General features: G+C 46.0%; 3 protein-coding genes across 10 annotated transcripts in view; 2 read left to right on the top strand and 1 right to left on the bottom strand.

Moving 5' to 3' along the window:
* Window positions 1-49: 49 nt before the first annotated feature.
* On the bottom strand, window positions 50-3,614 carry duox2 (dual oxidase 2). Its single transcript, XM_061722597.1, has 9 exons — window positions 3,578-3,614; window positions 3,161-3,284; window positions 2,687-2,865; window positions 2,488-2,545; window positions 2,258-2,392; window positions 1,872-2,079; window positions 1,565-1,779; window positions 1,283-1,473; window positions 50-326 (listed from the first exon to the last, which is right to left on the bottom strand). The coding sequence occupies exons 3-9, from the start codon at window positions 2,831-2,833 to the stop codon at window positions 315-317; spliced, it is 966 nt and encodes a 321-aa protein (XP_061578581.1). The 5' UTR covers window positions 2,834-2,865; window positions 3,161-3,284; window positions 3,578-3,614; the 3' UTR covers window positions 50-314.
* duox (dual oxidase) lies at window positions 3,378-22,252 on the top strand. Its single transcript, XM_061722598.1, has 34 exons — window positions 3,378-3,419; window positions 3,574-3,691; window positions 3,790-3,873; window positions 4,973-5,137; window positions 6,276-6,463; window positions 6,544-6,745; window positions 7,130-7,296; window positions 7,610-7,673; window positions 7,941-8,037; window positions 8,133-8,223; window positions 9,392-9,494; window positions 9,580-9,752; window positions 10,741-10,916; window positions 11,006-11,124; window positions 11,211-11,348; window positions 11,434-11,550; window positions 13,555-13,754; window positions 14,004-14,189; window positions 14,403-14,628; window positions 15,571-15,664; window positions 15,746-15,921; window positions 15,993-16,062; window positions 16,137-16,178; window positions 16,273-16,451; window positions 16,526-16,756; window positions 18,218-18,317; window positions 18,399-18,448; window positions 18,538-18,665; window positions 19,442-19,595; window positions 19,675-19,907; window positions 20,642-20,800; window positions 20,878-21,033; window positions 21,619-21,747; window positions 21,846-22,252. The coding sequence occupies exons 2-34, from the start codon at window positions 3,625-3,627 to the stop codon at window positions 21,966-21,968; spliced, it is 4,587 nt and encodes a 1,528-aa protein (XP_061578582.1). The 5' UTR covers window positions 3,378-3,419; window positions 3,574-3,624; the 3' UTR covers window positions 21,969-22,252.
* Window positions 22,253-24,017: 1,765 nt separating this feature from the next.
* Window positions 24,018-25,802, top strand: part of tjp1b (tight junction protein 1b) — a 91,034-nt gene continuing 89,249 nt past the window's right edge. For 6 of the 8 annotated variants that reach the window (XM_061721623.1, XM_061721618.1, XM_061721621.1 and 3 more), the window contains exons 1-2: window positions 24,018-24,540; window positions 25,116-25,224. In XM_061721623.1, the coding sequence (XP_061577607.1) occupies window positions 24,108-24,540; window positions 25,116-25,224 (542 nt within the window). In that variant the 5' untranslated portion in view covers window positions 24,018-24,107. The remainder of the gene's footprint in view (window positions 24,541-25,115; window positions 25,225-25,802) is intronic. The other 2 variants (XM_061721622.1, XM_061721629.1) reach the window with 2 other exon arrangements.

The raw sequence follows: 25,802 nt of genomic DNA, 5'->3' as shown, positions 1-25,802 counted from the left end.
AATCCTCAAACACCAGACTGAAGATGCACGTTTCTGCTTTACAAGACATTTTAAACTCATTCCCAACATAAATTCACTTATATATAAACAAAAATATATAACAGCATCCTTCATATTTCATCCCAGACGGAGGTGAACAGACAAACCTGCGGTAATGAGTACACGCCTTGTATGGATCCCATACAAATACATATTTTTACAACTACTCCACCTTAATAATAAACTTTACAGAGTCAAACACATATGTACATGTTTACAGTGAATAATCTTCAAGGACGACCTGCGAAAGCTCCTTGAGCCAAATCCCGGCTGCTTCATGTGTGTTCCTGAAAAGAGGGACAAAGGAGACACAAGCGAGTCACTCGGGATGCCGGGCCTGTTGTGTCAGTGAGAGCCGCCCTGCTGCAGTACCGCCTCTGGCCACGTGGTGGCAGCACATCACAAGAAAATTCACTGCACTGCTGCTGCAACTGCAGAAGGACCAAGCTGCATGCGCCCCTCCTCCTCCGAGGCGGGAACTACCCAGTACGCAGGCCCAGGTACTTGTTCTCAACAAGCGGCCCTCGTGTCAGTTCCCGGGCTAAGACCCAATGAAGCCACTTCTAAACCGATATCACAAAACCTACTGCTCAGCAGCAGTTTTGTCAGTGGATAACACAGCAAGAGTATGCGCCCCCGTGTGGTCAGAAATGGTATTTCTACATTGGGGGGCTTTAATAATCATAGTTCTGGTTAACTTAAAGGGGACCTATTATGGCATCTAATACCTATTTTAAACAGGCCTTGAATGTCTTAAAAACAAGCTTTTGATTGTTTTTGCTAAATAAATTAGAAATTCAGTCTCTAAGCCATGTCTTTATCTTCCCCGTTTCTAACCTCCTTCTCTATGAGGGATTCTGAGTGGGCGGGGCTATGATAATGAGGCTCTGTGCTGATTGGCTGCCTGACTGCGATGACGCGAATGATGCCAAACACCGCTATGAAAAAAATGGCAGAAGCTCCGGCCGGCGGGGTTAGTTTAGGGCGTGCTTTCACGCATCGTTCCTGTCGTTACGTAACGAAAGGGAGCAGAATCTGAACGGCTCGTAGAAGCCACGTGACACTGGAGGGCTCATCCGGGCGGCTGTACAGACACTGCAGAATTTAGTTGCTTTACTCCTTCTCTGAATTGGCAGGTTGAGGAGAGACCACTTTATATATGTTAAAGCAAGAAAAAACGTGCTTTTTCATAATAGGTCCCATTTAAGTGTAGATGATGGTCCAAACACTGCAATCAACTTACTGCTTTAACTTTTGATGTCAGCGGTAAAATGGTGGCTCCCTCCAGGAACACTGAGTTGAGGAATCCGTCTCCAGAGGAGGCCTCGTCTTCTTCACAGCCATCGACGCCCACGCTGAACGCTGCCTTCATCTTCTGTGGCATCAGGGAGTTTAACGTCACCACCGCCGTCCCGATGATGATGCACAGAACGCCTGAAAAGTCATCTCGGTTAGTAACTATCCATGCAGTGTTTATTTGAACCCCAACCCCGCCACCCCCCACCCCCCACCCAAGGGTGCTTACCTGTCCCAAGAGCCAGCCAGAAGGAATGGCTGTATTCAGTCACAAAGGAGTTGGTTCCTATGGAGAAGACACACTGAGGCACATTCATGATGGTGGAGAAGGACGCCATGGAGACGAAGATGAAGGCGGCCGTCACCATCATCATGTACCCCGCGTACAGGATGACCGGCATGGAGAAGAGGATGTTGGCGAGCACCCAGCAACAAAATGCTGTCCTGTGGGACAACAAAAGTGAAGCTGTTTCAGTTTCTGCTCGCGTGATCAGCACCAGGTGGAAATGAACATCATTCAGCAAACGTTTAGTCACCAGAGAGCTGCAGAGGCGTATCGTCCAGAGTATCTGTACTGGAAGATGAGACCACACGGACTGCTCGGGGTGAACTTTTCAACGATGTACAGGATGGGGTTGGGTAAACCTTTCTCCAGAGCCTCCTTGTACTCCTCTTCAGCCATGTCGTGCCAGCTGAACATCTCGTTGTAGTTAATGGTCTCGTTGAACTGCACAACTGGATTCCCTGACGGGGCGGAGGAAGCAAAGAAACCTCAGACTCCTGTGCAACGCAGCCTAGAGCATCTCTGGAGTATCCAGAGGGTGTTGATGGAGTTACACCATCAAAGATTAACGGTATATTGCTCAACCCGTTCCAGTCGACGACACATGACATGAGCATGGAAGCAACAGCAGTGATTCACCTCTCAACGTCACGTTGATGCCGTAAAGCCCCACATGCAGACCGACATCAGCATTAATCACCGCCTTGCTGAAAGACTTGTACGTGGCGTTTGTGGTCATGCTGGCCTCAGCCCAGCTGCTGGTGAAGTTGAGAGCTTAACAAAAAGCACACAAAGGGAAACAATAAAAACAGGAAAAGTAAAAAACCTGCAATGGAACCCGTGGCTTTGATGAGAGAGCAAAAACTCACCGACTACGACCACACCTATGAACAAGCTGGTGACGATCCTGAACATCCAGAACAGCCGCTGACGGACAACAAAGGTGGGGAATGAAAATGATTTCAGCACAAATAAATGAAGCCTTTCTTAACCATCCCACGAGCTCAGAGGGCGAGACTTTGAGCGTGTTTGCAGCGGGTCAGAGGTCATCGGCCAGGCTGCACTCACCGACTTCCCTCGTATTCCTGGCAGGATGAGGAGGAGACTGGCGGCGAGCACCAGGAAGACCAGAATGACGGTGAGCAAACGGCCGCTGAAGATGAAAGAGATCCTTTGTAGAGGGTAGAACGGGTAAATGTCGTCGTAGAAAGTCATCTTCGTCTGCGATCTGGTGATACTACTGAGAGCTGGCGGCGTAACAGAGGAGGCAGTGTTAGTGGCCGGGTTCTTGGGTTCACGCTGAGCTGGCGGCTCCTGTTGCTCACCTGCCAGCAGGTAGCAAAGAGCCAGATTAGATAGCAGCACGTCTTACTTGTGGAATAGCTCAGTGTAAATAAATACATCAGTAAAATAGAAAAAAACCCAGGTACTGTCAGCAGGGCTATCTTATAATCTTCTGACACTGATGTGAGTGTAAATGCAATATTAAAATAAACTAGTTCATTTAATTGAGAAGCTTTAAGATACAAACATACACCTTACCTCAAAGTCAAAGGACGAGGTCTGAGGAGGAGGCTGAAGATTGTAGAGGGAGCATGTGCTGCTTTTATACCAGTGACACCCACCCCCTCTCACAGAGGAAGAGGAGGTCTACCTGACTGGTATTCTGTGGAAAAGAGGTGTGATCGTATATGATGGCCATCCCCATTTGGGAAACAGGTCACATAAAGTTTCTGACCGACTGAGGGACAGATCTTAGATCAGCTCACATCTGCATTCATCTGCTCAACATCTGCAGCAGGTGAGACACAGATTCTTGTTTCTTTCATTAAAGCATATATGCGATTATGGCAGAAGGCCTTTATTTTTAGTCACGTATTTATTGTTATGGTTCTACAAAAACTTTCTGCATTCTGCAGTTTGATTAAGGATAAGATTGTTGTCCATTTGCTCAGTTACCTGCTGCAGTCGTCCCCTCTGGCCACGGGTCCTTGTCCCTCGCATCGATGGATGTGCGTAAATGGGTTTGGAGTGCGTGCGCGCTGGTTGGTGTCGTGCTCTCTGGCGGTGGACGTGAGTAAACACACGCAACTTCTCCTCCAGACTCAAGCCTTTTACCTGACGTTTACCTGATGAGAGACAAGCGGACTGCTGATGTCCGACATGTGCAGGTTGCCGGTGTGATTCCACCTGGGAGGTTCCCCGCTTCGACGGCTGGTACAACAGTCTGGGATGTCCCCGGCGCGGGGCCGCGGGTAAGTGACGGAGGAGCCGCGGGAGCGCGCCTGTCACAGGTCACCTACAGCCGATATGCACTTCAGAAAGGAGCCATATAAACCAATAAAGCCAATAAACAATGCAGGATACAGAGAACACACAAACCCACTGTTTATAAAATCACACACACTGAAATTTATGGATCTGGTTAAATACAAAACAGCGCAAATAATGTTCAAAGCAAGGAATAATCTACTACCAAAAAGTATCAGAGGAGAAAGGGGCTATAATCTAAGGGGAGAACTACATTTTAGAAAACATAACGTACGAACAACAATGAAAAGCATGTGCATATCGAAGTGTGGAGTGACTCTGTGGAACAGTTTGGAGCAGGAAATGAAACAAAGTATTAACATAAATCTGTTTAAAAAGAGATACAAAACAATGATTTATAAACAGGTATATGGAAGAGGAAATGGGTTAACGAGGAGTGTGATAAACAAATAAAATAGGGGAAAATGGTATATTATACCTGCTTAAGACATGTTTAGATATCTATGTGGATATTTATGTAGTATATATTATATGTTGAGAGGGATAGTTATAATTATGTAATATATGTTATATATTTTTTATGTATGTAGCATATATTTGTAGGGATATTTATGTAGTTTATATAGGGTATATTTATATAGATTTATATCATATTTGTATTTTCTATATATTGATATAATATTTATGTTATATTTATATTTTCTATATACTTATATGGATAATTATGTAGTAATAGGCATGCTTACGTAGTATTTATATAGACTATATTTACAGGGATATTGTGTAGATATAATAATAGCAATAATGTAAATTCAGAGTTATAAAGGGGTAGGAACTAGGAAAAAGTGTAAACTTCTTCCTACTCCTTTTTTTCCGAACCTATGTGCATATGAAGATGTTACTGTTTATTTTTATTTTATTTTTATTTTTTATATACATGTTTGAAATAAATTCATTCATTCATTGATTCATTCATTCATTCATTCATTCATTCATTCATTCATTCATTCATTCATTCATTCATTCATTCATTCATTCATTCATTCATTCATTCATTCATTCAACCCTCTCCCGTCCCTGCAGGTTCCCGTCTCGTGCGCCTCCTGCCCTCCCAGTACTGGGACGGAGTCTACCAGCCGGCCCACGAGCCGTGGCAGCCGAACCCTCGCACACTGAGCCGAGCGCTGGCCCCAGGGCCCTCCGGCCTGCCCTCCACACGCAACCAGACCGTGCTGTCTCTGTTCTTTGGTAAATAGAAGGGTTTTATTTCTTGTCTTTTCTCTCTAATGTGTCCTATCAAATGAAGAACTTTTTTTGCAGAACAAATTCTACCTTTTAAGCAACTTCACCATCTGCTTTCAAACATATATTCTGAGAGAAGTGCTTTTGTGCTTCAGATCATCTGTTTGGGTTTTTGAAGTTCTGTCAGCTCAGTCTGGTTACTTTGTTGGAGGAAGCCAAAGTCTACAAACGTCTTGTTCATGAGTCACGTAAGAGCGATGGGGGACTGTGACGTCACAGGCCCGGATCAGGTTCTGCTGTGAGCTCGGAGTTTTTGGAATTAGGAGCATTTCTTTCTTTACAGTGAATACGAAACGCGTACTTTTCTGTGATGTATTTCATTACATCACAGCTCCTCCAACAAGTTAACACACATTCAAAACCGTATAAACGTTAATAGAACAAACTAAAGATGAGTACAACTCAGAACAGGCCATTAACTCATCTGGCAAAAGTCTGTAGAACCCTTATGTCATATAATGTTCTTTTTAATGGGTTAAAGGTTTTTCATTTCAGCCACATGGTAAATAAAGATTGTTGGTAAATAAAAATCGCTGGTAAATCTTCAAATAAGCTCAGTCGTGATAACTTTGATCACAAATATGGAGTCAGAGGAACCATATTCTTGCATGAAAACATGCTAAAACATCTTAAAACTCCACAAAAACAAAATTCAAATGACATTTTTTTACCCTTTTCTCTTACGCTGTCACCAGTATTTGTTGATGCGAATTGCATGCTGGGATGCTTTGCCGTCTCAGGTTTAGGTGTACACGTCTGCCCTGGGTGTGTCCTTAGTAAAATGGGAAATGGTGTCCGATGGTCACATACATCTTTTTCAATGTCTCAAGTTTAAAAAATTGGTTTCCTCTGTGCTACGTTGGTTTGGGGGACATGAATCAAGACTGCTAGCAGAGCTGAACAGTTAAACGAGGCTTCGTGGGTCAACGACGACGTATGTCCAAGAGATAAACGACTACATGTCTACTGTTGTTCACATGCATGTATTAATAATGTCTGCTCGTAGGTCGTTGAGGGCCACGTTGTCGGGTATTGGGACGTCCAGGAGCTGAACACTGCATCATAACTGTGCTGAAACTTTCAGGTTATCATCTGGCTTTTGAAATCTTTGACTCGAGAGCTCCTGGGTGTCCGCCGGAGTTCATGAACATCCAGGTCCCACGGGGCGACCCGGTCTTTGACCCCACTGCCACGGGAACCGTGATCCTGCCCTTCCAGAGAGGACCGTGGGACAAAGAGTCCGGGCAGAGTCCCAGCAACCCTCGCACCCAGGTGCTGATTTCTGATTCCTATCCATGTGTGTTGCATCTGAGGTCCTGCTGCTGCTGACCTGTAAACGTGCACTCGTGCAGGTCAACGCGGCGACGGCGTGGATCGACGGCAGCTCCATCTACGGCCCCTCCACCTCGTGGTCCGACTCCCTGAGGAGATTCTCCGGGGGCCTCTTGGCTTCGGGTCCCGAGCGCAGCATGCCGAGGCACGGAGGGGGAAGGAGCATCATGTGGAGCGCCGCCGACCCGTCCACCGGAGAACACGGACTGCAAGGACTCTACGGTGAGACGGGTCATTATTCTAACACTCTGTGTCCCCTCAGCTGAGCTCCTGCCATCGAACCACAACAGGAACAATGTTCAATGTAAATATTATGTGAAATCAGAGGGTCAGAGGCTGAGTCAAAGGAGGCCAACTTGACGCTCGTCGTTAACTCTTTAATTATTGTTTCGGTCACATGTCACGCCGACCACAGTAAATCCCTCGTTCCACGGCGGAGGAAAAGCCTCGCGTGAGTCATAAAAGCCTTGTTTTGTTGTCACTTGTGTTGTGAAAGGCACTTGGCTCTCATCTGGGACGTCCCCCCCCTGTACCCCGTCCCGTCCTGTGTGTGTGTGTGTGGTGCGTTGATCACGTGGTGATGCGGCGGCGTGACCTTGTGTGCAGAGCTGGGCCACGCCTGGGCCAACGAGAACGTGTTCACGGCTGCAGAGGGGATCGTCTGGTTCCGCTACCACAACCACGTCGCCTCCCGGCTGCAGGAGCAACACCCATCGTGGTCGGACGAGAGGCTCTTTCAACATGCCAGGAAGACCGTGGTGGCGGCGTTCCAGGTAGGAGGAAGCGTGTCTGTCTAATCCTCTTGCTACACGGAGGCCGTGTTAATTTGCACTCTGGACAAATCGGAGGTTGCATCAGTGACAGCTGGTCGTTAAAGGCCGATGCGTCACCTCTCGCTCACCGTGGACTCACACTCATTATGTTTTTACGCTCAAAACAATTGAGCATAAAAACAACCTGTTGCAGAAGTAACACGTGTGTTGATTCCAGCTTATTCGCCATTTGAAAGTAAAATTAAGAAAACAATCAAGAAACTGTGTCAGACGTTTAAGGTTGTAGGAAGTGAACTGTTTTATGTCTTTGCAGAACATCGCTGTGTATGAATGGCTGCCCGCATTCCTCGGAGACAAAGAGCTTCCACCTTATCCAGGTAAGTGTCAGCCAGAGAGAAAGAGAGAGAGAGAGAGAGAGAGAGTGCACACAAGCGGAGGTTAGCAGGTAATGCACCGCTGACCACAAGCTGCGGAGAGGTGATGCTGGACAGGTATGTGCTCCGTCAGCAAAACCTCTCCTGCTGAACCAGCAGTCACGGCTGAAGAAAGTTAGATGACGGTGGTCAGACCGCGTCTCCCTGCCCGGGTGGACTCTGGGGATGATGCAGGAGGAGTTTCCTGTTTCCTTTCTTTCTCGTACTCAGGCTACCAGAAGTTTGTGGATCCGGGGGTCTCACCTGAGTTCCAGGCTGCCGCCATGAGATTCGGCCTCACGATGGCCCCGCCTGGCGTGTACATGAGGTACCGATCCTCTCTTGACACCGTAAACGGTTGAATCTGACCAACTTCAGCGCCCGCTGTGGTCACCACGCTTCTTTTCTTTCAACTTCCTGTAGAAACAGAAGCTGCCATTTTCGAGCGGTCACCAACGCGGATGGGAGCAGCTCACCTGCGATGCGCCTGTGCAACAGTTTCTGGAAGCGGCAGGTATGTTAGCATGAAGACTGTAACAATAAGACTTAAGATACACTTTATTGTCCCACGTGTGGGAAATTCGGGTTGGGCTTTAACCCATGCTGCGCCCATAGAAACACAGACAACAAGAATGAACAACAACAAAGGACAGGGACTTCTCAAGGACAAGAACATACACCATATTTACATAGACATAGACCACAGAGTGTGTGTACTAGATGATACCGTTTCAATAACACAGTTCAAAGATAACCCTCCTCTATATTTCATTTGCTGCTATTAAGTAGCCTTATTGAGGATGGGATAAAAGAGTTTTTAAATCTATTTAGCCTCCAGCGTGGGGCCCTAAACCTCCTCCCTGACGGCAGTAACTGGAACTCACTGTGTAACACGTGGGAAGGATCGCAGCCTTAGAGCAGCCTGCTCATAGGTGGACTGCAGGTGTGGGTGTTCCTGTACACCTGTTATCTTCCATGTTGTCTGCATGAGACGAACCAACTTGGACCTTAATTGTACAGACAAATTACCGTACCAAGCGGCGAAGCAATATCTGATAAGACTCTCACAAACAGCATGGTAAAAAATCTACATACATTTTTGTTCTACACCATGAACTCTCAATCGCCGCAAGAAGTGCAGGCGCTGTTGGAGTCTGCTACAGAGTGTGTCAACATGCATACTCCAAGTAAGCGAGCTATCAATAAAAACACCCAGATATTTAAACGAGGCAACCTGTGAGATGGCTTCATTGTGTATGACCACGAGCCTGTGGTCACACAGGTGAGCACTGTAAAGCACTTCCAAGTTTGAAATGATATCCTCCTCTAACGCTAAATATCGGCATACTTTTGATTTAGCTTTCTTCCATTTAAAAAAAATACTCATTCTGAAGGCAGGTGGGGACACAGGTGGCACAGATGTTTATGAACATAGGTGACCCCTCATGTGTAGTCGCTGCTGCAGTTATGTGAATAAACCCAAGAGAGCTGCTGAAACAAACACTGCTGGTTTCTAAATATTTCTGACAACAACAATCATTTGTTGTTGTTTTGTTGTGTATTTCTATTTCATCCTCGTACGTCCGGCAGCATGAGCTCCCATGAACCCGTCTGTCGCCTGAACTGATCTGCCGCCCTCATCAATGCTCCCAGAGATGCTCAAATACGTTTGTCTTCTTCAGAGCGCCGACGTGAGGGCAGGGCAGGACGTGGACGAGCTCCTCATGGGCATGGCTTCTCAGATTGCAGAGAGAGAAGATAACGTTGTTGTGGAGGACCTGAAAGGTTTTTGTTTCCTTCATCGAGCTGTGTGACGTTGATTTAAACGAGAGTGTTCTTCATTGCCGTGGTTGACGCTTGTGATCGACAGACTACATGTACGGGCCGCTGAGGTCCTCCCGCAGCGATCTGGTGGCCGTGACCGTCCAGAGAGGACGAGACTTCGGTCTGCCGAGTTACGCCGAGATGAGAAGAGCTCTGGATCTGCCTCCCATCGAGACGTTTGAAGAAATCAGCCCTGAGCTCAACAGAACCAGCCCGCAGGTTGGAACTGCAGTCAAACTAAAACACGACCAGTGGTGGACAGTAACGGAGTAAATTTACTTGAGTACTGTACTTAAGTACATATCCAGAGGATTTGTACTTTACTTGAGTATTAGATTTCTTTGGTACTTATTACTCTTACTTGAATACATTTCCAAGACAAATATTTTTACTTTTACTCGAGTACATTTCTAGGAAGGCTGAAAAGTACTCGTTACTTTCATGTCTGCTCTTTTTTCTTCTTCCCTAAAATCCTATTGGACACAAGCTGTTTTTGTCAAAGGAGGAGACCTATCACAGTGCACGCTCTCCACTGGGATGTACGTAAAGCGGAAATACGTCAAGCCTCCTCAAAACGATACCGCCAAAGTAGCCTGCGTTTGTCAAGACAGAGCCACATTTGAGTTATTGAAAGCAGAGATATAGTTTTTTGTAAAGCAGTGGTCTTTGAGGGGGATCCAGACTTAGTTGGATGGTGCAGGTTCATTTGGTTTCAGTTCATGATTGTTAATAAACTCTGCATCATCTGCTGTCCTCTTATGATCCCATTCATTTGACTTGTTTTTGGTGTTTCTGCAGGTTTTATATAACATTGTGGTTCTAAAAGCAGCACATCAGTGCAGCTGGTTTCAAAGAGTTAATTCTCAGGAACAAGAGTTAAAAGATCCTTAAATTAATTTAGAAAAAATATAGTAATTTACTGATGTGGAAAATAAGAAATTTACTCTTACTCTTACTTTTACTTAAAGTACATTTAAAAGCATTTACTTTTGGATACTTAAGTACCTTTAAAAGCAAGTACTTTTCTACTCTTACTCGAGTAATATTTTGACTGAGCTACTTTTACTTGTAACGGAGTAAATTTTGACCAGTAGTATTTGTACTCTTACTCAAGTACTGGGGTCGAGTACTCTGTCCACCTCTGAACACGACGTTAAGAAAACACTTTCCTCCGAGTGAAACGCTGCTGTGTCTTCTGCCTCCACAGTTACTCCACAGTGTTGCTCAACTGTACGGCGGAGACGTCTCAAAACTGGAGCTGTTCCCCGGGGGACTGCTGGAGTCCCTCGATGGTCCTGGTCCAGTTTTCTCCGCCATCATACTGGACCAGTTTGAACGCATCAGGAATGGAGACCGCTTCTGGTTCGAGAACAAGCAGAATGGGTAATCTTTGATGCTTTCCAGCTCCTGCACGTTAGCGCTCGCTGACCTGAACCGACTGTCACTCGCTTCTCCTCCTGCGGGTGTAACAGCCTGTTTACAGACGAGGAGGTCCGGAGCATTCGCCGCATAACCTATCACGACGTCCTTGTCGCCGTCACCAGTGCATGGGACACTGACGTCCAAAAACACGTGTTCTTCTGGAGGGACGGTAAAAAATGAATGAACCCTTCATATCTGTCCACATATGAAAGAAAAGCCTGTTGGACATGCAGCGGCTGGTTGTTGTGTCCCCAGGTGACCCGTGTCCTCAGCCCGCACAGCTGACTGCGTCCATGCTGCATCCCTGCACTAACGCCACCAGGCTTCATTACTTTGAGGGGAGCGCGGCCGGGTTTGCAGCGTTCATCATCGCTCTCCTCTTCTTCCCCGTCGGTCAGCTTCCTTTCTTGCCTCCCTTCTTCTTCTCCCTGGTCTTAGCATCTTTGCTGTGAAACCTCTGACTGCTTTACTTCCACAGCGAGCTATCTCGTAGCGTGCTTGGTGGCGTATCTTCAGAAGTACAGATACAGGAAGTTTGAGAGGAGAAGCAGAAACTCTGGCGACAGAACGGAAGAACTGGCGGTGGGAATCACTGGTATGAAGTCTGCCATCATTCACATTTATATCTTACATTCATACTAAGGTTGATCAAATATATGTATGTGAAGTAAGGATGGGTGGTATGGACTAAAAAATGTATCACGATAATTTCTGGCATTTATCCCGATAACGATAAAAATGTTTCTTTCTTTCTTTCTTTCTTTCTTTCTTTCTTTCTTTCTTTCTTTCTTTCTTTCTTTCTTTCTTTCTTTCTTTCTTTCTTTCTTTCTTTCTTTCTTTCTTTCTTTCTTTCTTTCTTTCTTTCAGGCTCATTCCTTCCTTCCTTTTTTCCCTTCCTTCCTTCTTTCCTCCTGCTCTCTCCTTCCTTCTTCCCTTCCTCTTTTCTCCCTTCCTTGCTCCTTTCCTTGTTTTCTCCCTTCCTTCCTTCCTTCCTTCCTTCCTTCCTTCCTTCCTTCCTTCCTTCCTTCCTTCCTTCCTTCCTTCCTTCCTTCCTTCCTTCCTTCCTTTCTTTCTTTCTTTCAGGCTCATATCTTTCTTTCAGGCTCATATCTTTCTTTCTTTCTTTCTTTCTTTCTTTCTTTCTTTCTTTCTTTCTTTCTTTCTTTCTTTCTTTCTTTCTTTCTTTCTTTCTTTCTTTCTTTCTTTCTTTCTGGCTCACATCTTTCTTTCTTTCTTTCAGGCTCATATCTTTCTTTCTTTCTTTCTTTCTTTCTTTCTTTCTTTCTTTCTTTCTTTCTTTCTGGCTCACATCTTTCTTTCTTTCTTTCAGGCTCATATCTTTCTTTCTTTCTTACTTTCTTTCTTTCTTTCTTTCTTTCTGGCTCACATCTTTCTTTCTTTCTTTCAGGCTCATATCTTTCTTTCTTTCTGGCTCACTTCCTTCCTTCCTTCCTTCCTTCCTTCCTTCCTTCCTTCCTTCCTTCCTTCCTTCCTTCCTTCCTTCCTTCCTTCCTTCCTTCCTTCCTTCCTTCCTTCCTTCCTTCTTTCCTTCCTTCCTTCCTTCCTTCCTTCCTTCCTTCCTTCCTTCCTTCCTTCCTTCCTTCCTTCCTTCCTTCCTTCCTTCACGTACGTTGTGCGTGGATTTAACGCAGAACTATAAATCAGTTTTACACAAAAACGTCATCAACGGGAATTTATCGTTTTTACCGCGAGATGACAAATTCTTACCGTGGGGAATTTTTTTGACGGTATATCGTGAACGGTAACATATCACCCATTCCTAATGTGAAGCTTATGCAGTGACAGTTAAAGGTGCCACTGATCATAGCGCTGAATAAAAGAAAAGAGACTCTACGTCTAACCCTCCCAACCAGGACACTTCTGCAGAATCGTCCTGACCAGCAAACTGCCAAAAGATGCTGATGATTAATTAATAAGATGGGCTTGATCTGCAGCAACTGGCAGCTACTTACTGTAATCTCCTAACTGCTGCAGGAAAGGGGAACTTAAGCTTTCCCAGTGCTTCATTTGCGTGCAAGTTTTCCCTAAAATGTTTTTCTTTGCTAAATAAATAATGACAGCGTGATAAAGTCATGATTCTGTTCATATGAAGTCGTCTGATGAGGTAGTCGCTTTGTTTTTATTATAACACATAATACAGAAATGGGAAGAAAACAAAAGGTGATGATGATGAAGATGATTCATAGTGAAAAACAAGCAGAAACTGATGCTCTAAACTCACCAAGAGCTGTGAAACAGCCACAGAGGGCCTTGAAGTACAAGTGTGCACGGGTGAAACACAGAGCTTCAAAGAGCTTCAAAGTAACAACTAAAGCTGCACAGATTATTATTTAGTTTATTTATATATTTGCACCCCTCTAAGTGGAGGGGTGTGGAGGGGAGCAGTGTGTCTGCGGGGGTGCTGGGGAGCTTCTTATTCCACCTGTTATGAGTCAACGACGCATGTGGGTCATAGTTGCATCTGTATATCAGTTATAGTCAGAATGAGGACTTTGATTCTAGCTGAACAGCCTCGGTTTTGGAGATTTCTGGGATTCTTTTACTCGTCTTCTCATATACCTTTTCTTTCATCCTCCAGCATTTGAGTGGCAGAGCCATGACAACCAGCGGCCCCCCGTCAGGGTGGAGGTGGAGAAGAGGAGGCTGCAGCTCTTTGACAGATCCGGGTCCACCCAGCGCTGCCTCAGTCTGGGTCACCAGGACCACCTCGATGTCCTTCTGTCCAACGACCGACACCGCAAAGCTCTGCTGCTCAAAGTGCCCAAAGAGTACGACCTGGTGAGCAGCTGCAGATCTGAGAATGCTGCTGCAGTCTCATCCAAGCTGCAAGACGCAGAACATACTTGCTGGATATCGTGCAGGCAGAAACTAAAGTCACGTTTTTTGCACGTTTGTGCTTGTCCAGGTTTCATTTGACCCGCTGAGTAAAACTCAAGCTCGACTCTGCAGAGAAACACGGTCACCATCACTTTTATCTCACTCCATTCCTGTCAATCCCTTTCCGCTGCTTCCCGTTTGCACGTCTAGGTGCTGTTTTTTGATGACGAGAGCAAACGCACGGAGTTCATCAAGCAGCTGCGGCTGGAGGTGACAGACTTCTGGCAGGAGCTTCGAGTGAAGGAGATGAGCGAGAAGGAACTGTTGAAGGAAGCGATAACCAAAGATCAGAGGGCCCAGATTGTGGAAACCTTCATTCGGCATGCTTTCTCCAAGGTACAGTAAATCTCCAGTTTGTTTACCTCGGGATCTGCTCTCAGGGAACGTCCTGCTTGAGGTCGAGTTGGGCCGACCTCAAGCCAGAAGAGCTAAGTGTTGGTTGCTCTTCACCGTGACCTCAGCTCTGATGACGTCCCCCGCTGACGTAGGTGATGTTACACTGTGGTGACAAATGATAAAGCCATTGCCTGCTGTCACTTTGGAACGCAGGTGCTGGAAATCGAGCGGCGTGACGCCGGAGACATGAGCGGCATTTCCCGCCAGAGGGCCAGAGAGGTCCTCCAGTGTGAGCTGACGGCGGCGGAGTTTGCTGACGCGCTCGGCCTCAAAGCCGACTCTTTGTTCGTGGACTCCATGTTCACGCTGGCTGACAAAGACGGGAACGGCTACCTTTCCTTCCAGGAGTTCCTGGATGTGATGGTTATCTTTATGAAAGGTAAAACCGTGCTAAGATCTTGCAGGTTGTGTGAGGACCCTGATGCTAGCCTTTTTTTGTATGTATGATGAGGTAAAAAACACAGAGACGTTTTTGGTGCCCCGGGCAGGATGGAGACAACCTGAACAAATATTTGGATTAGTTGTTTCTGCTTTTTGGAAAACTTAAAGCAGCACAATGTAACGTTTCCACCTAAATATAATATTTCCAGAGTCATTGGGATGTTACATCAACTTACAACAAGTTTAATGACACCTCTGTCATGGTCTGAGGGGTCTGTATCGCCTTCACTGGCACTATGTAACTTTGAGGTGGATGGTAGGAACCCTTCCACACTACTGGTAAAGCACTACCACTTTTGTCCAAAGGAGCCGCCAAACTCAACAAAAGCTGAAAGTTACTGCCATACCTAGCCCTGTTCACATGTCAGGCTACAATCTGTGCCTCTAATGTCCTTGCTACTTTATTATCTATTACTACCCAATAATATTTTTTTTTTGTATTATTGTACTGTAGGTTTTTTTTATTTATTTTTTTCTCTCTGCACATCTATATATTATTTTGTACAGCCATGCAATTGTGGGTGGGTTGGGGTTTAAAAGATGGCATATTTGATAGGGTTGGTTTTGATATCTGTTTTTACCATTTTGTTATTGCCAAAAATACCAATAAAAAGATTTATAAAAAAAAAAGGTGAAAGTTACATTGTGCTGCTTTAAGCAGCCCTTAAACAACATTTAGATCCTGGAGTGAATCTTTCTCCTGAAACAAGCACCAATCAGTCACGCGTGATCGTCTGTCTTGATGGCCGACTACAGCTGCGGTTGAAAACAGGTCCAGAGTTTAGTTTCAGGATTTCTAGAGCGATGCTGCGCAGATTTAGACGGTTGGTGAAGACGGGAGGGATGCAGACATTTGAAACTGATGACGTGATGATTCCAGGATCTCCGGAGGAAAAGTCCAGGCTGATGTTCTGCATGAACGACATCGGTGGAACCGGTTACTTGTCGAAAGAAGAGTTTGCCAGAATGCTCAGGTTACACGGACACTTGTTTTTCTTGCCAAACGTCCCTCTGCGTCTTCTCTGGCTTGCCTTTACCATCTGCATGAATTTCAGGTCTTTCATTGAAATCTCCAACGGTGCTCTGTCAAAGAAGCAGGCGGAGGACGGCATCACGGCCATGATGCAGGCTGCAGGCCTGGATGAGCGGGAGAGGATCTCCTGGCAGGACTTCCACTTCCTCCTGAGGGACCACGAGAAAGAGATCCAGTTTGCTCAGCTCAACGTGAAAGGTGGAAGCTTCGTTTACAGAGCGCTTCTCTTCCTCTTTTCACTGTCTGACGCGTTTGTGTGTCTGCTGCAGGGATGGAAACGCAGGGGAAGAAGCGGCTGAGCCGAGACCAGCGCGTGTCCTTCATCTGTCCGGCAAACACGTGAGGAGACCGCAGCGGCCGCTCGTCACAACTAACGAGAATTTAGACTAATTATTCATCATCTTTGTTTGCAGCGGCGCCAGAACCGATGGAACGGAGATACGAAGACGGAAAAAGTATACTGACAAAGTTATTTATCTTCTTCCGTAGATGATTATCTGAATATGAAAAGAAATAAACAATGCAACCACATGGATGGTTTGTTCCCAGGTTGAACGTCAGCGCTCCAGACGTGTACGTGAAGCCCAAACGTGAGCAGTACATTAAGAACCCCGTACGGCAGAAGGTCCAGCAGTTCAAGCGCTTCATCGAGAACTATCGCCGCCACATCGTGTGCTTCACCCTCGTGTACGGCGTCACGGCCGGCGTGATGGCCGAGAGATGTTACTGTGAGTGCTCGTCTTGTGTCAGCCGTCCTGCTTCAGGCCCGTTTGTGTTGGGTCTGATTGAAACGTGTGATCAGACTACGGCATGCAGGCGGAGGCGACCGGCGTGCCCGAGACCTCGGCGGTCGGCATCATCATCGCTCGTGGCACAGCGGCCGGCATCTCCTTCCTGTTTCCCTACATGCTCCTCACCGTGTGCCGCAACCTCATCACGCTGTGTCGAGAGACTTTCCTCAACCGGTACATCCCCTTCGACGCCGCCATCGACTTCCACCGCTTCATGGCCATGACCGCCATCGTCCTCTCAGGTCAGTGAGAGGAACAGATGACGACGGTCAGATGTAGGGTTGGGGATGCCTTTCATCCGTCTGTAAACACATGCCAGGATCCAGGGTTCTGGTCCACAGTAGGGATGGGCGGTATGGACTAAAAGATGTATCACCATAATTCAACTCCACCTTTTCAACTATAAATCTATCTCGCTCTCAGATCTGCCATGTTTGTTACACAAAAACGTCATCAACGGGAATTTATCCTTTTTTCTTTCTTTCTTTCTGGCTCATTTTTCTTTCTTTCTTTCTTTCTTTCTTTCTTTCTTTCTTTCTTTCTTTCTTTCTTTCTTTCTTTCTTTCTTTCTTTCTTTCTTTCAGGCTCATTTCCTTCCTTCCTTCTTCCCTTCCTCTTTTCTCCCTTCCTTGCTCCTTTCCTTGTTTTCTTCCTTCCTTCCTTCCTTCCTTCCTTCCTTCCTTCCTTCCTTCCTTCCTTCCTTCCTTCCTTCCTTCCTTCCTTCCTTCCTTCCTTCCTTCCTTCCTTCCTTCCTTCCTTCCTTCCTTCCTTCCTTCCTCCCTCCCTTCCTTCCTTTTTTTCTTTCTGGCTCACTTCCTTCCTTCCTTCCTTCCTTCCTTCCTTCCTTCCTTCCTTCCTTCTTCCCTTCCTCTTTTCTCCCTTCCTTCCTTCTTTCCTTGTTTTCTCCATTCTTTCCTTCCTTCCTTCCTTCCTTCCTTCCTTCCTTCCTTCCTTCCTTCCTTCCTTCCTTCCTTCCTTCCTTCCTTCCTTCCTTCCTTCCTTCCTTCCTTCCTTCCTTCTTTCCTTGTTTTCTCCCTTCTTTCCTTCCTTCCTTCCTTCCTTCCTTCCTTCCTTCCTTCCTTCCTTCCTTCCTTCCTTCCTTCCTTCCTTCCTTCCTTCCTTCCTTCCTTCCTTCCTTCCTTCCTTCACGTACGTTGTGCGAGATGATAAATTCTTATCGTGAGTTATTTTTTTGATGGTATATCGTGAACGGTAAAATATCTCCCATTCCTAGTCCACAGGAACATTACTTTTTAGTAGCACCACACTGCCTGTCATGAAAAACCCAGGAGATGCTTAACCTCTGGGTTAATCCTGCAGAGAAAGCGACAAACGAAGCACCTTCCCAAACATGACACCACGTCATGAGACGTGGCACGAGAGACGCAGCATCTCTCCGGTCCGCTAATCCGTGCAGCGACAGGAGAATAAACCGCCCCACGTTTTACCGAGCTCGGCTGTTTTCCTGTATTTAATCTTTTCTCATTTTAAATGAAAACAGACAGCCTTCAGCCATCTGGCGTGACAGAGGAGGCTTTAAGTCTCGCCCGACCTCGGGGATAAGACGGCGAGTCAGGCAGCGCTGTTATTGTGTTTAACCCGGTGAAACCGGCCGCTCACGTGGTCGGGTGGCGCCCGGTGTGCGGGCCCAAGCCTGGCGCCGTGGTGTTGTTGTGTTCTTCACATTTGTGCTCTCGCCGCAGTGGTTCACAGCCTCGGCCACGTGGTCAACATCTACATCTTCTCCATCAGCGACCTCAGCATCCTGTCGTGCCTGTTCCCCAGGCTGCTAGCTAACAACGGGTAAGTGTCGCAGCTCCTGCCATGACGACGGGATGTCGTCAGCATTTCCATCCACTAATTTACTGTCTGCTTTCCGTTTAGGTCTGAACTTCCCCCCAAGTGGTACTGGTGGTTCCTTCAGACAGTCCCCGGTAACATGAGGAGAATCTGAAGCTTGGTCCTTGGGCTGCAGGTTGTTCTTGCATCGCGCTGTAACGGTTTTGTCTCCTCCTCTTCCCAGGAATGACCGGTGTCCTGCTTCTCCTTGCTTTTGCGATAATGTACGTCTTTGCTTCCCGCTACTTCCGTCACATCAGTTTTCGTGGCTTTTGGATCACTCACTACCTCTATGTCATCGTGTATGTTCTAGTAAGTACTCACACCCACAGTTGGGTGGCTTTGGAATCAGTTGAGACTTTAGTAGGGGTGTAACAATATATCGTGCCACGAAATTTCGCGATACAAAAACGTCACAATACGTGTCGTGGAGGTGACCAAGTGTATCGCGATATTGGGTTATTAATATTAATCTATTGTGTTGACTAGAAACGCGCATCTGACCGCGACCGCGGCTGCGACCGCGCCTCGACCCGCAGACCAAAATCTTACTCCGCTCAGAAGAAACTAGTCCCGTTTTGAGGTCTGAACCTTTACTTATGTAAGGCTGGTGTAGAGTTAAGCCTTACCTTATTAAATTAAACCTTTTTGGGGTGGTGAGTAGGATAAACACGGGACAACTTCTGCGTGAGTTCCAGTGTACTTTAATGTCCGCTCAACAGTGTAGGATTTTAGAACATCAACACAGCACCTAGTGCCGTACTGTGGCGTATCACTCCGCCCAATCTAAAACAGACTAATCACTACAGATAAACTGACTAGTGTCATAATAGTCCCTGATTTACAGAATATAAAGAATATATTTATAAAATAATGAACCCTGAATTACCAAAATAACCTTCTTAACAAAAATAAATCTCCTCTTACACTTATAAGGTGAGCATGAATCAATCTTTTTTATGATGTAAAATTGTATGTATTTATTTACTTTTATTTATTTATTTAATTTTAGTTGTTAAATTTCTGGAAAAGAAAAAAGTCAAATCATACATGAGAGAAACTACTTTAGCTTTGTGTTTTTCCTCCAGACGGTTATCCACGGGAGCTTTGCTCTGCTCCAAGAGCCTCGCTTCCACATCTACCTGATCCCCCCTGCTCTGCTGTTCCTGCTGGACAAGCTAATCAGCCTGAGCAGGAAGAAGGTGGAGATCCCCGTCGTCAGAGCTGAGCTGCTGCCGTCAGGTGACGCATCTGGAAGCTTGCTGTTGTTATACGATTGCGTTGGTTGGGGTTAACGGTTCCCTCGGCCGTCCCGCTGCAGGTGTGACGCACCTGGAGTTCAAGCGTCCACAGGGCTTCGTGTACCGCTCGGGACAGTGGGTTCGGATCGCCTGTGTGACGTTGGACACAGACGAGTACCACCCGTTCACGCTGACATCGGCGCCTCATGAAGAAACCCTGAGCCTCCACATCCGAGCTGTGGGGCCGTGGACCAGCCGGCTCCGAGAGCTCTACACCGAGAAAACGCTCCTGGAGCTGGGGGCCTACCCCAAGGCAAGCCTCACCTTTGTTTCCTCACGCACTCCTTCCTGCACACCTTCACGACATGACAATGACTGCGTTTACATGCATCAATAACCCTTTTAAAACCCGAATATTGGCAATAACCCGAATTTGCACGGCCATGTAAACACCAATAACCCTTTTCAATAACCCGAATTTGCTCCTATTCCAGTTTTTAAAAACCCGAATATGACCCCAGGGTTACTAAAACCCGAATATTGGGTCATATAAACGCCAAACGGGATATCCCGATCAAACGGAACATGAATTTGTTTTCTGCGCATGCTCTGTTCGCAAGGAATCTTGGTCTTTTGAGTCCAGGAAGTTCTTCTAAACACGGAGAAACCAAGACTAGGAGGAGACTAATCACTTCATAAATGTAATGAAGGATATGAAATTTTTTTGCATTTGTAGACGGTAGAAAGTACCGGGATAGCGAGATTTACAAGAAGGTGAACGAAAAATTGCACGAAGCAGCATTTGTTTTGAATTTGGATACAGGAAGAAGAAGCGGAAATTAGGGAAATTGCGTCATGATGTTCTCCGCGCGTCGCTGGTTTGATCCAGATATCCCGAATGATTAATTACCATGTACACAGGGATAACCCTGTTTGCTCACGCATGTAAACGGAATATCCCGAATGTTTCAGTAACCAGAATATTAGTAATAACCGGAATTTTGACTGCATGTAAACGTAGTCAATGTCATCTAATTCCTCCCGAAGCTGTACCTGGACGGCCCGTTTGGAGAAGGCCACCAGGAGTGGATCGACTTTGAGGTGTCAGTTCTGGTGGGTGGAGGAATAGGAGTCACACCGTTCGCCTCCATCCTGAAAGACCTGGTGTTCAAGTCCTCCATCAAATCCAAGATTCTGTGTAAAAAAGTGAGTCTTTAAAGGAAACTGTGGCTTTATTTTGGGGGTCTGAAGTCCTCGTCCTAACAGCCGTCTGCTGCTCGAAGGTGTATTTCATCTGGGTGACACGGACGCAGCGTCAGTTTGAGTGGGTGTCTGACATCATCAGGGAGGTGGAGGAGGTGGACACCCAGGAGATGGTCTCCGTCCACACCTACATCACCCAGGTCGCGGAGAAGTTCGACCTGCGCACCACCATGCTGGTGAGAGCCAAGAGAAGGACACGCTGCTGAACCTGGTTCATCAAAACGATAGTTCATTTTATCTGCTGTATTTTGATTGTAAAGTTTCCAAAAGTTCAATAAGATTGATGCCCCACTTTTATCTAAATAGTGAAAAATTTTTCTAACACAACCTCTAAGAGATCCCCGGGCTGAACAGATCCCGGTGGGCTTTTCAAGGAGAGACGTGGAACCGACGTCTTCTTTTCCTCAAACACACTGTAATCAGGGTCTAATGAGTTCAGTCCTCCTTTAATGAAGAAAGCACAGAGAATGTCTGAAATCTTCAAAGCTGCTCTTGAAATCCTACATTGATCTGCTTTTTAGCTCCAAATGCATGAGATGCTTTATTCCCATGGGAATACTGTGGTGAGCTAGGATTAGGATCAGAACTGCCCTTAACACTGAAACCATGTTGGGCAGCTCAATCCTGCAGTTTGATTTACCTTGAAATGAGTTCATCCGACCTCTGCTTCTTTCATAACATTCATACTGGTGTTGATGGAGGTGTGTTGCATAGCAACAGAGCTTCAGACGAGGCTAACTACCTGCTTGTCATGTGTGCAGTATGTGTGCGAGCGCCACTTTCAGAAGGTGTGGAACCGCAGTCTCTTCACCGGCCTGCGATCCGTCACTCACTTCGGCCGCCCGCCCTTCGTGTCCTTCTTCAATTCCCTGCAGGAAGTTCATCCTGAGGTCAGGCTCTCGTCCTCTCCGTCAGCTCGGATGGTTGGTGTTCCGGTCTAGACAGCGATAAATTATTTTTACTCACGCAGGTTTTGCTTTTTCTTCAGGTGAGCAAAATTGGCGTTTTCAGCTGCGGGCCACCTGGACTGACCAAGAACGTGGAGAAGGCTTGCCAGCAGATGAACAAGAGGGACCAGGCTCATTTCATACATCACTATGAGAACTTCTGAGCCGCTCTGAGCTCCATGGCAACTGCCAGAGATCCTTTTAATGAGAAATCATTTTCAACACAATCTTTAGAGTTTAGTCGGTAGAGATTTATTTCACTTGTTTCCACCTGATTAAACTCGACCATCTTATTTGTTGCTCTTTTCTTTAATCATGTTCATCTCCCGGAAATACAAAATCCTTAATGATTTATTCTTAAATGTTTGATGAATAACTGTCAATCACCTGAGTAATTTATTTGTTTGACGTGTGGCATTATTGTTTGAAAATGTACATATTTTGAAGATTACAGTGTATTTTAATATCTTGATTTCACATCTGTATGAAATAACAGAAAATATAACTTCAAAAATTGTCTTTGTACAATGTACATTGTCTATGTCACACTCTTAAATACAGAGGCCTTTAATCATGTAAGGACTCCTGGTTTCTGTTTGAAGGCTCTGGCGGTTTCAGGTTCTGCTCCGTTTCACACTGAGATTCATCCAAACTAAACTGAATGAACTGGTTCATGGAAAGGTCAAACGTCTGAAGTAAAATATTCATTTTCCACAAGGAGTGGCGTTATTTCTTGATGCAACATAATCATCTAAATAATTGAGCAGATGCAGCTCTCTTTGTCTTTGATGTTTGTGCTGCATCATGGGAGGTTCGCTCCCTCTGACAGCGACCTGCACAGATATGTTACTTCAACAGTTTATAACCCCAGATCTGACAAACGAGTAAAAATAAGCAGAAAATGGGGGGTAGAGTTAGTTACTGGATCAGGGGTAAGGTAAGGGTTAGTACCAGATCAGAGGAAGGCCATCCTGGTCCTCGAGGGCCTGCAGGTTTTGGGTGTCTCCTAGCTTCAGCAAGAGATACATCCGGCTGTCTCAACAGACTTGTGCAGGCCTGGATGACAGTCTGATAACGACCATTAACTTCAGGTTTGTTGATGCGAGGAGACGGCGGCCCTGGAGGACCAGGGTCCCCACCCCTGCACAGGAAGACCAGGGAGAATTTAAAGGTTTCTTTTAGTGCATTTTTTTGTTGTAGCAAATTAGCACGGATCTCTGCAGAGCAACTTTGCTGTGAGGAGCCAGACACGTGCACAGACATTACTCAACTGCCGTACCAAACAAGTGTTCTGTGATCTTCGGAGTCGTGCAGGACGAGCAGACGAGGACACAAGGAGCTTCTTTGGTTTCCTGCACAAAAACATGAATGTTTCTCCTTTAAACTGTCAAACAGAATTACTTTTAGCGGAAAATAAAAATAATAATCACAATAATGACTATAATAATTGTGCTATAACATCACGCGAGATGGATATTACAGCGCAGAGATACTGATTTTAACAGTAGTTTTTTTGTCTTTAAAACAACACATTGTGATAGTGAGGAGCTGCTTAAATGGCACCCTCTTCTGGTGACGAGCCGGCTGTCCTCATTTCTTTGTAACAGCTGGATAAAATACAAGGTCATATTGGTTTCTGCTGATTTTCAGTTCAAAACATCAAACTTCCCCTTTAAATGTCCTTGTTTCATCCTATTATCTGTAAACGCTTGTCCGCCGTGCAGCAGTGACACCTATACATACGGGTCAGTGCACATAACTAAACGTTTTAATCTTGCTTTAATCGGGTGACTCATGCACAGCCGTAACCAGGAAGGTGAGACGTTGGGGTGCTGATGGCGGTTTCTTGCTCAGGCGGCAGATTAAAACAGGACGTCTCATTCACTTTACTTCCCACAATGTGTGGAGGGGAAGGTTTTGTTTTGATGTTTAGGCAAGTCAGCAGTTCCCAAAAATAAGAGCAGTCTTTGACATGGCTGCTTAGTATAATCCCCCAAGAGGTAGTCAAAAAAAAAAGAAAGAAACTTTTTAATATTATGATTAAATTACTTCCTCAGTAAATGTTTGATCCCCCAACAAGGGAGGCATGCTAATGTGAGATGTGTGGAGGATGTCTGAGCAGGGGGAGCTCTGTGCATCGGTACACTTAAGCAGCTGTTAATCTTCTTAAAGTCACTAAGTACCCAGCTAGAAATCAGCTACTGTCCAGATTGTCCTCTTCCTGCCCCAGATAAGCGACACAGACAACAACAAAGAGAGGGTTCAGAGAAATATGTGGCATAGTCTCTCTGCTGGCATGAAATATGCGCCTACCCTCCTTCGAGAGCTGCGTTGACAGAGCTGTGGAGGAAATCTTGGTGGGATTCTTTAACCTGAAGATGTTCGGCAGTGGCACCAAGAGGTGGTTTGTGAGGACACATAAGAGGCAGCAGAGGTCTGGCAGGAAGCCATGCACCAGGAAGAGGAAGAGATGGGCAGCTAAGATCCTCAAAGAGCACCGGCAACAGATCCTGGGCGAGCTGGACGTCAACACCGTGCTCCCCTACCTGGTGTATAGTAAAGTTTTTTCACTGGTGGAGTACAAGGAGATACTGGGACAGGAGACCAACAGGAGACGGTCGGAGGTTTTCCTGGACCACCTGTCCTCCAAGGGGCCTGCAGCCTTCTGCTCGTTCTGCAGTGTTTTGGAGGAGGTGTGTCCTCATCTGCTCACCTCCTTTCTGTTGGATGGAGAAGGTACGTTGATTAGCTAAACACCCAAACAGGAGACGCCAGGAGCTCCTGCGTGACCCTCCTGATGAAAAACATGATCAAACTGAGCTACAATTCACTGATGTGCTGCAGATTTTCAATGATTTTCAATATTTCTGCTTATTTCTTCTTTCCTTGAATTTACTATGACAACCTGAACACAAAAGGAAAACAATAAAAGTGGAGGGAAACTGCTTTGCTGTGTAAGCCAGAGCCGCAGACTAAGAGCCAGCAAAAATAGCTTCTTAAATCTGAGTGGCTGAGGGGATTACTGAGCCGCCAGCGCTCCCAACTAGCCTCTGACAACATATGGCCTCAACGCGCCTGCAGTTTGCACTGCTTCAGATCAATATGCATCACCACATTTACATAAAAACTGAGCATGCATAAGTAGTCACGTACAGAACAGAGTGTCCTCTTTATGCGAAGTTAATATCCTGCAGTTAAAATCCTGCAGTTAAAATCCTGCAGTTAAAATCCTGTGAATCCTCCTGCCACTTAAAACAGAGAAGTGTGAATTAATAGAGCCATAAAAAGAGCTAAAATATCTGCTCCCACAGATGGTGTCCCAGGACCAGGTAGGAAATCGGGCCCTCCTGTGCCCCCAAACCGCCCAGGAGAGCAACCTGAGCGTTCCCCCATGTACACCAACCCTGTGTTTGACTCCAGGTGAGAGCTGCCGTGCATGTTCACCACATGATGTGACAGCCACATGTCCAGTGTTTTCACGTCCGCTGCAGAACGTACGGTTGCTTCGTGAAGACGGTGTTGCTAGAACCTGGAGAGTTAACCAGCGATGTTTACACACAACAAAAATGAGTCTTATTACCGTCCAAATGCACTGAAATTAGCATTACATTTTACTGAAATTGTTAAGAGACAGGAAAGCAGATGCTAAAACTGCTCATTGATATCATTTCTCATAAATATGCATCTGTGCTCATATCTGATCTGATGCCAGTCACATACAAGGACGAAGTGGCCGTCCAGGCCAACAGTAAAATGTGAGCAGCCATGAAAAGACAAAAACGAATAAAACCGAGCCAAGAAAACTGTTCTCGTTCTTTGGGTCACGACCCACAGATCGGGAGGGTTGTGACGTAGATCACTTGGTACATCGAGAGCTTCGGGTTTCGGCTCAGCTCCTTCTCCACCACGACACACCGATGCAGAGCCCGCATCACTGCGGCACCGGTCCGCCCAACAATCTCCATCCTTCCCCCCCTCCTGAACCAGACCCAGAGATA

Source organism: Cololabis saira, chromosome 5, assembly GCF_033807715.1.
Source record: "Cololabis saira isolate AMF1-May2022 chromosome 5, fColSai1.1, whole genome shotgun sequence".
Lineage (NCBI taxonomy): Eukaryota > Metazoa > Chordata > Actinopteri > Beloniformes > Belonidae > Cololabis > Cololabis saira.
Note: the sequence above shows the minus strand (reverse complement) of the source record. Positions and strands in the feature narration are given on the sequence as shown.

Bases quoted from the DNA above. Each gene is read 5' to 3' on its own strand.
- duox2 (XM_061722597.1), bottom strand. From the start codon at position 2,833: ATGACTTTCTACGACGACATTTACCCGTTCTACCCTCTACAAAGGATC. The intron at 2,546-2,686 runs GTGAGTGCAGCC...GTTGTCCGTCAG, and splicing joins CAGGAATACGAGGGAAGTCG to CGGCTGTTCTGGATGTTCAG. The intron at 1,474-1,564 runs GTAAGCACCCTT...ATGACTTTTCAG, and splicing joins CTGGCTGGCTCTTGGGACAG to GCGTTCTGTGCATCATCATC.
- duox (XM_061722598.1), top strand. From the start codon at position 3,625: ATGGATGTGCGTAAATGGGTTTGGAGTGCGTGCGCGCTGGTTGGTGTC. The intron at 14,190-14,402 runs GTACAGTAAATC...TTTGGAACGCAG, and splicing joins TTCGGCATGCTTTCTCCAAG to GTGCTGGAAATCGAGCGGCG. The intron at 16,063-16,136 runs GTGAGGAGACCG...CTTTGTTTGCAG, and splicing joins TTCATCTGTCCGGCAAACAC to CGGCGCCAGAACCGATGGAA.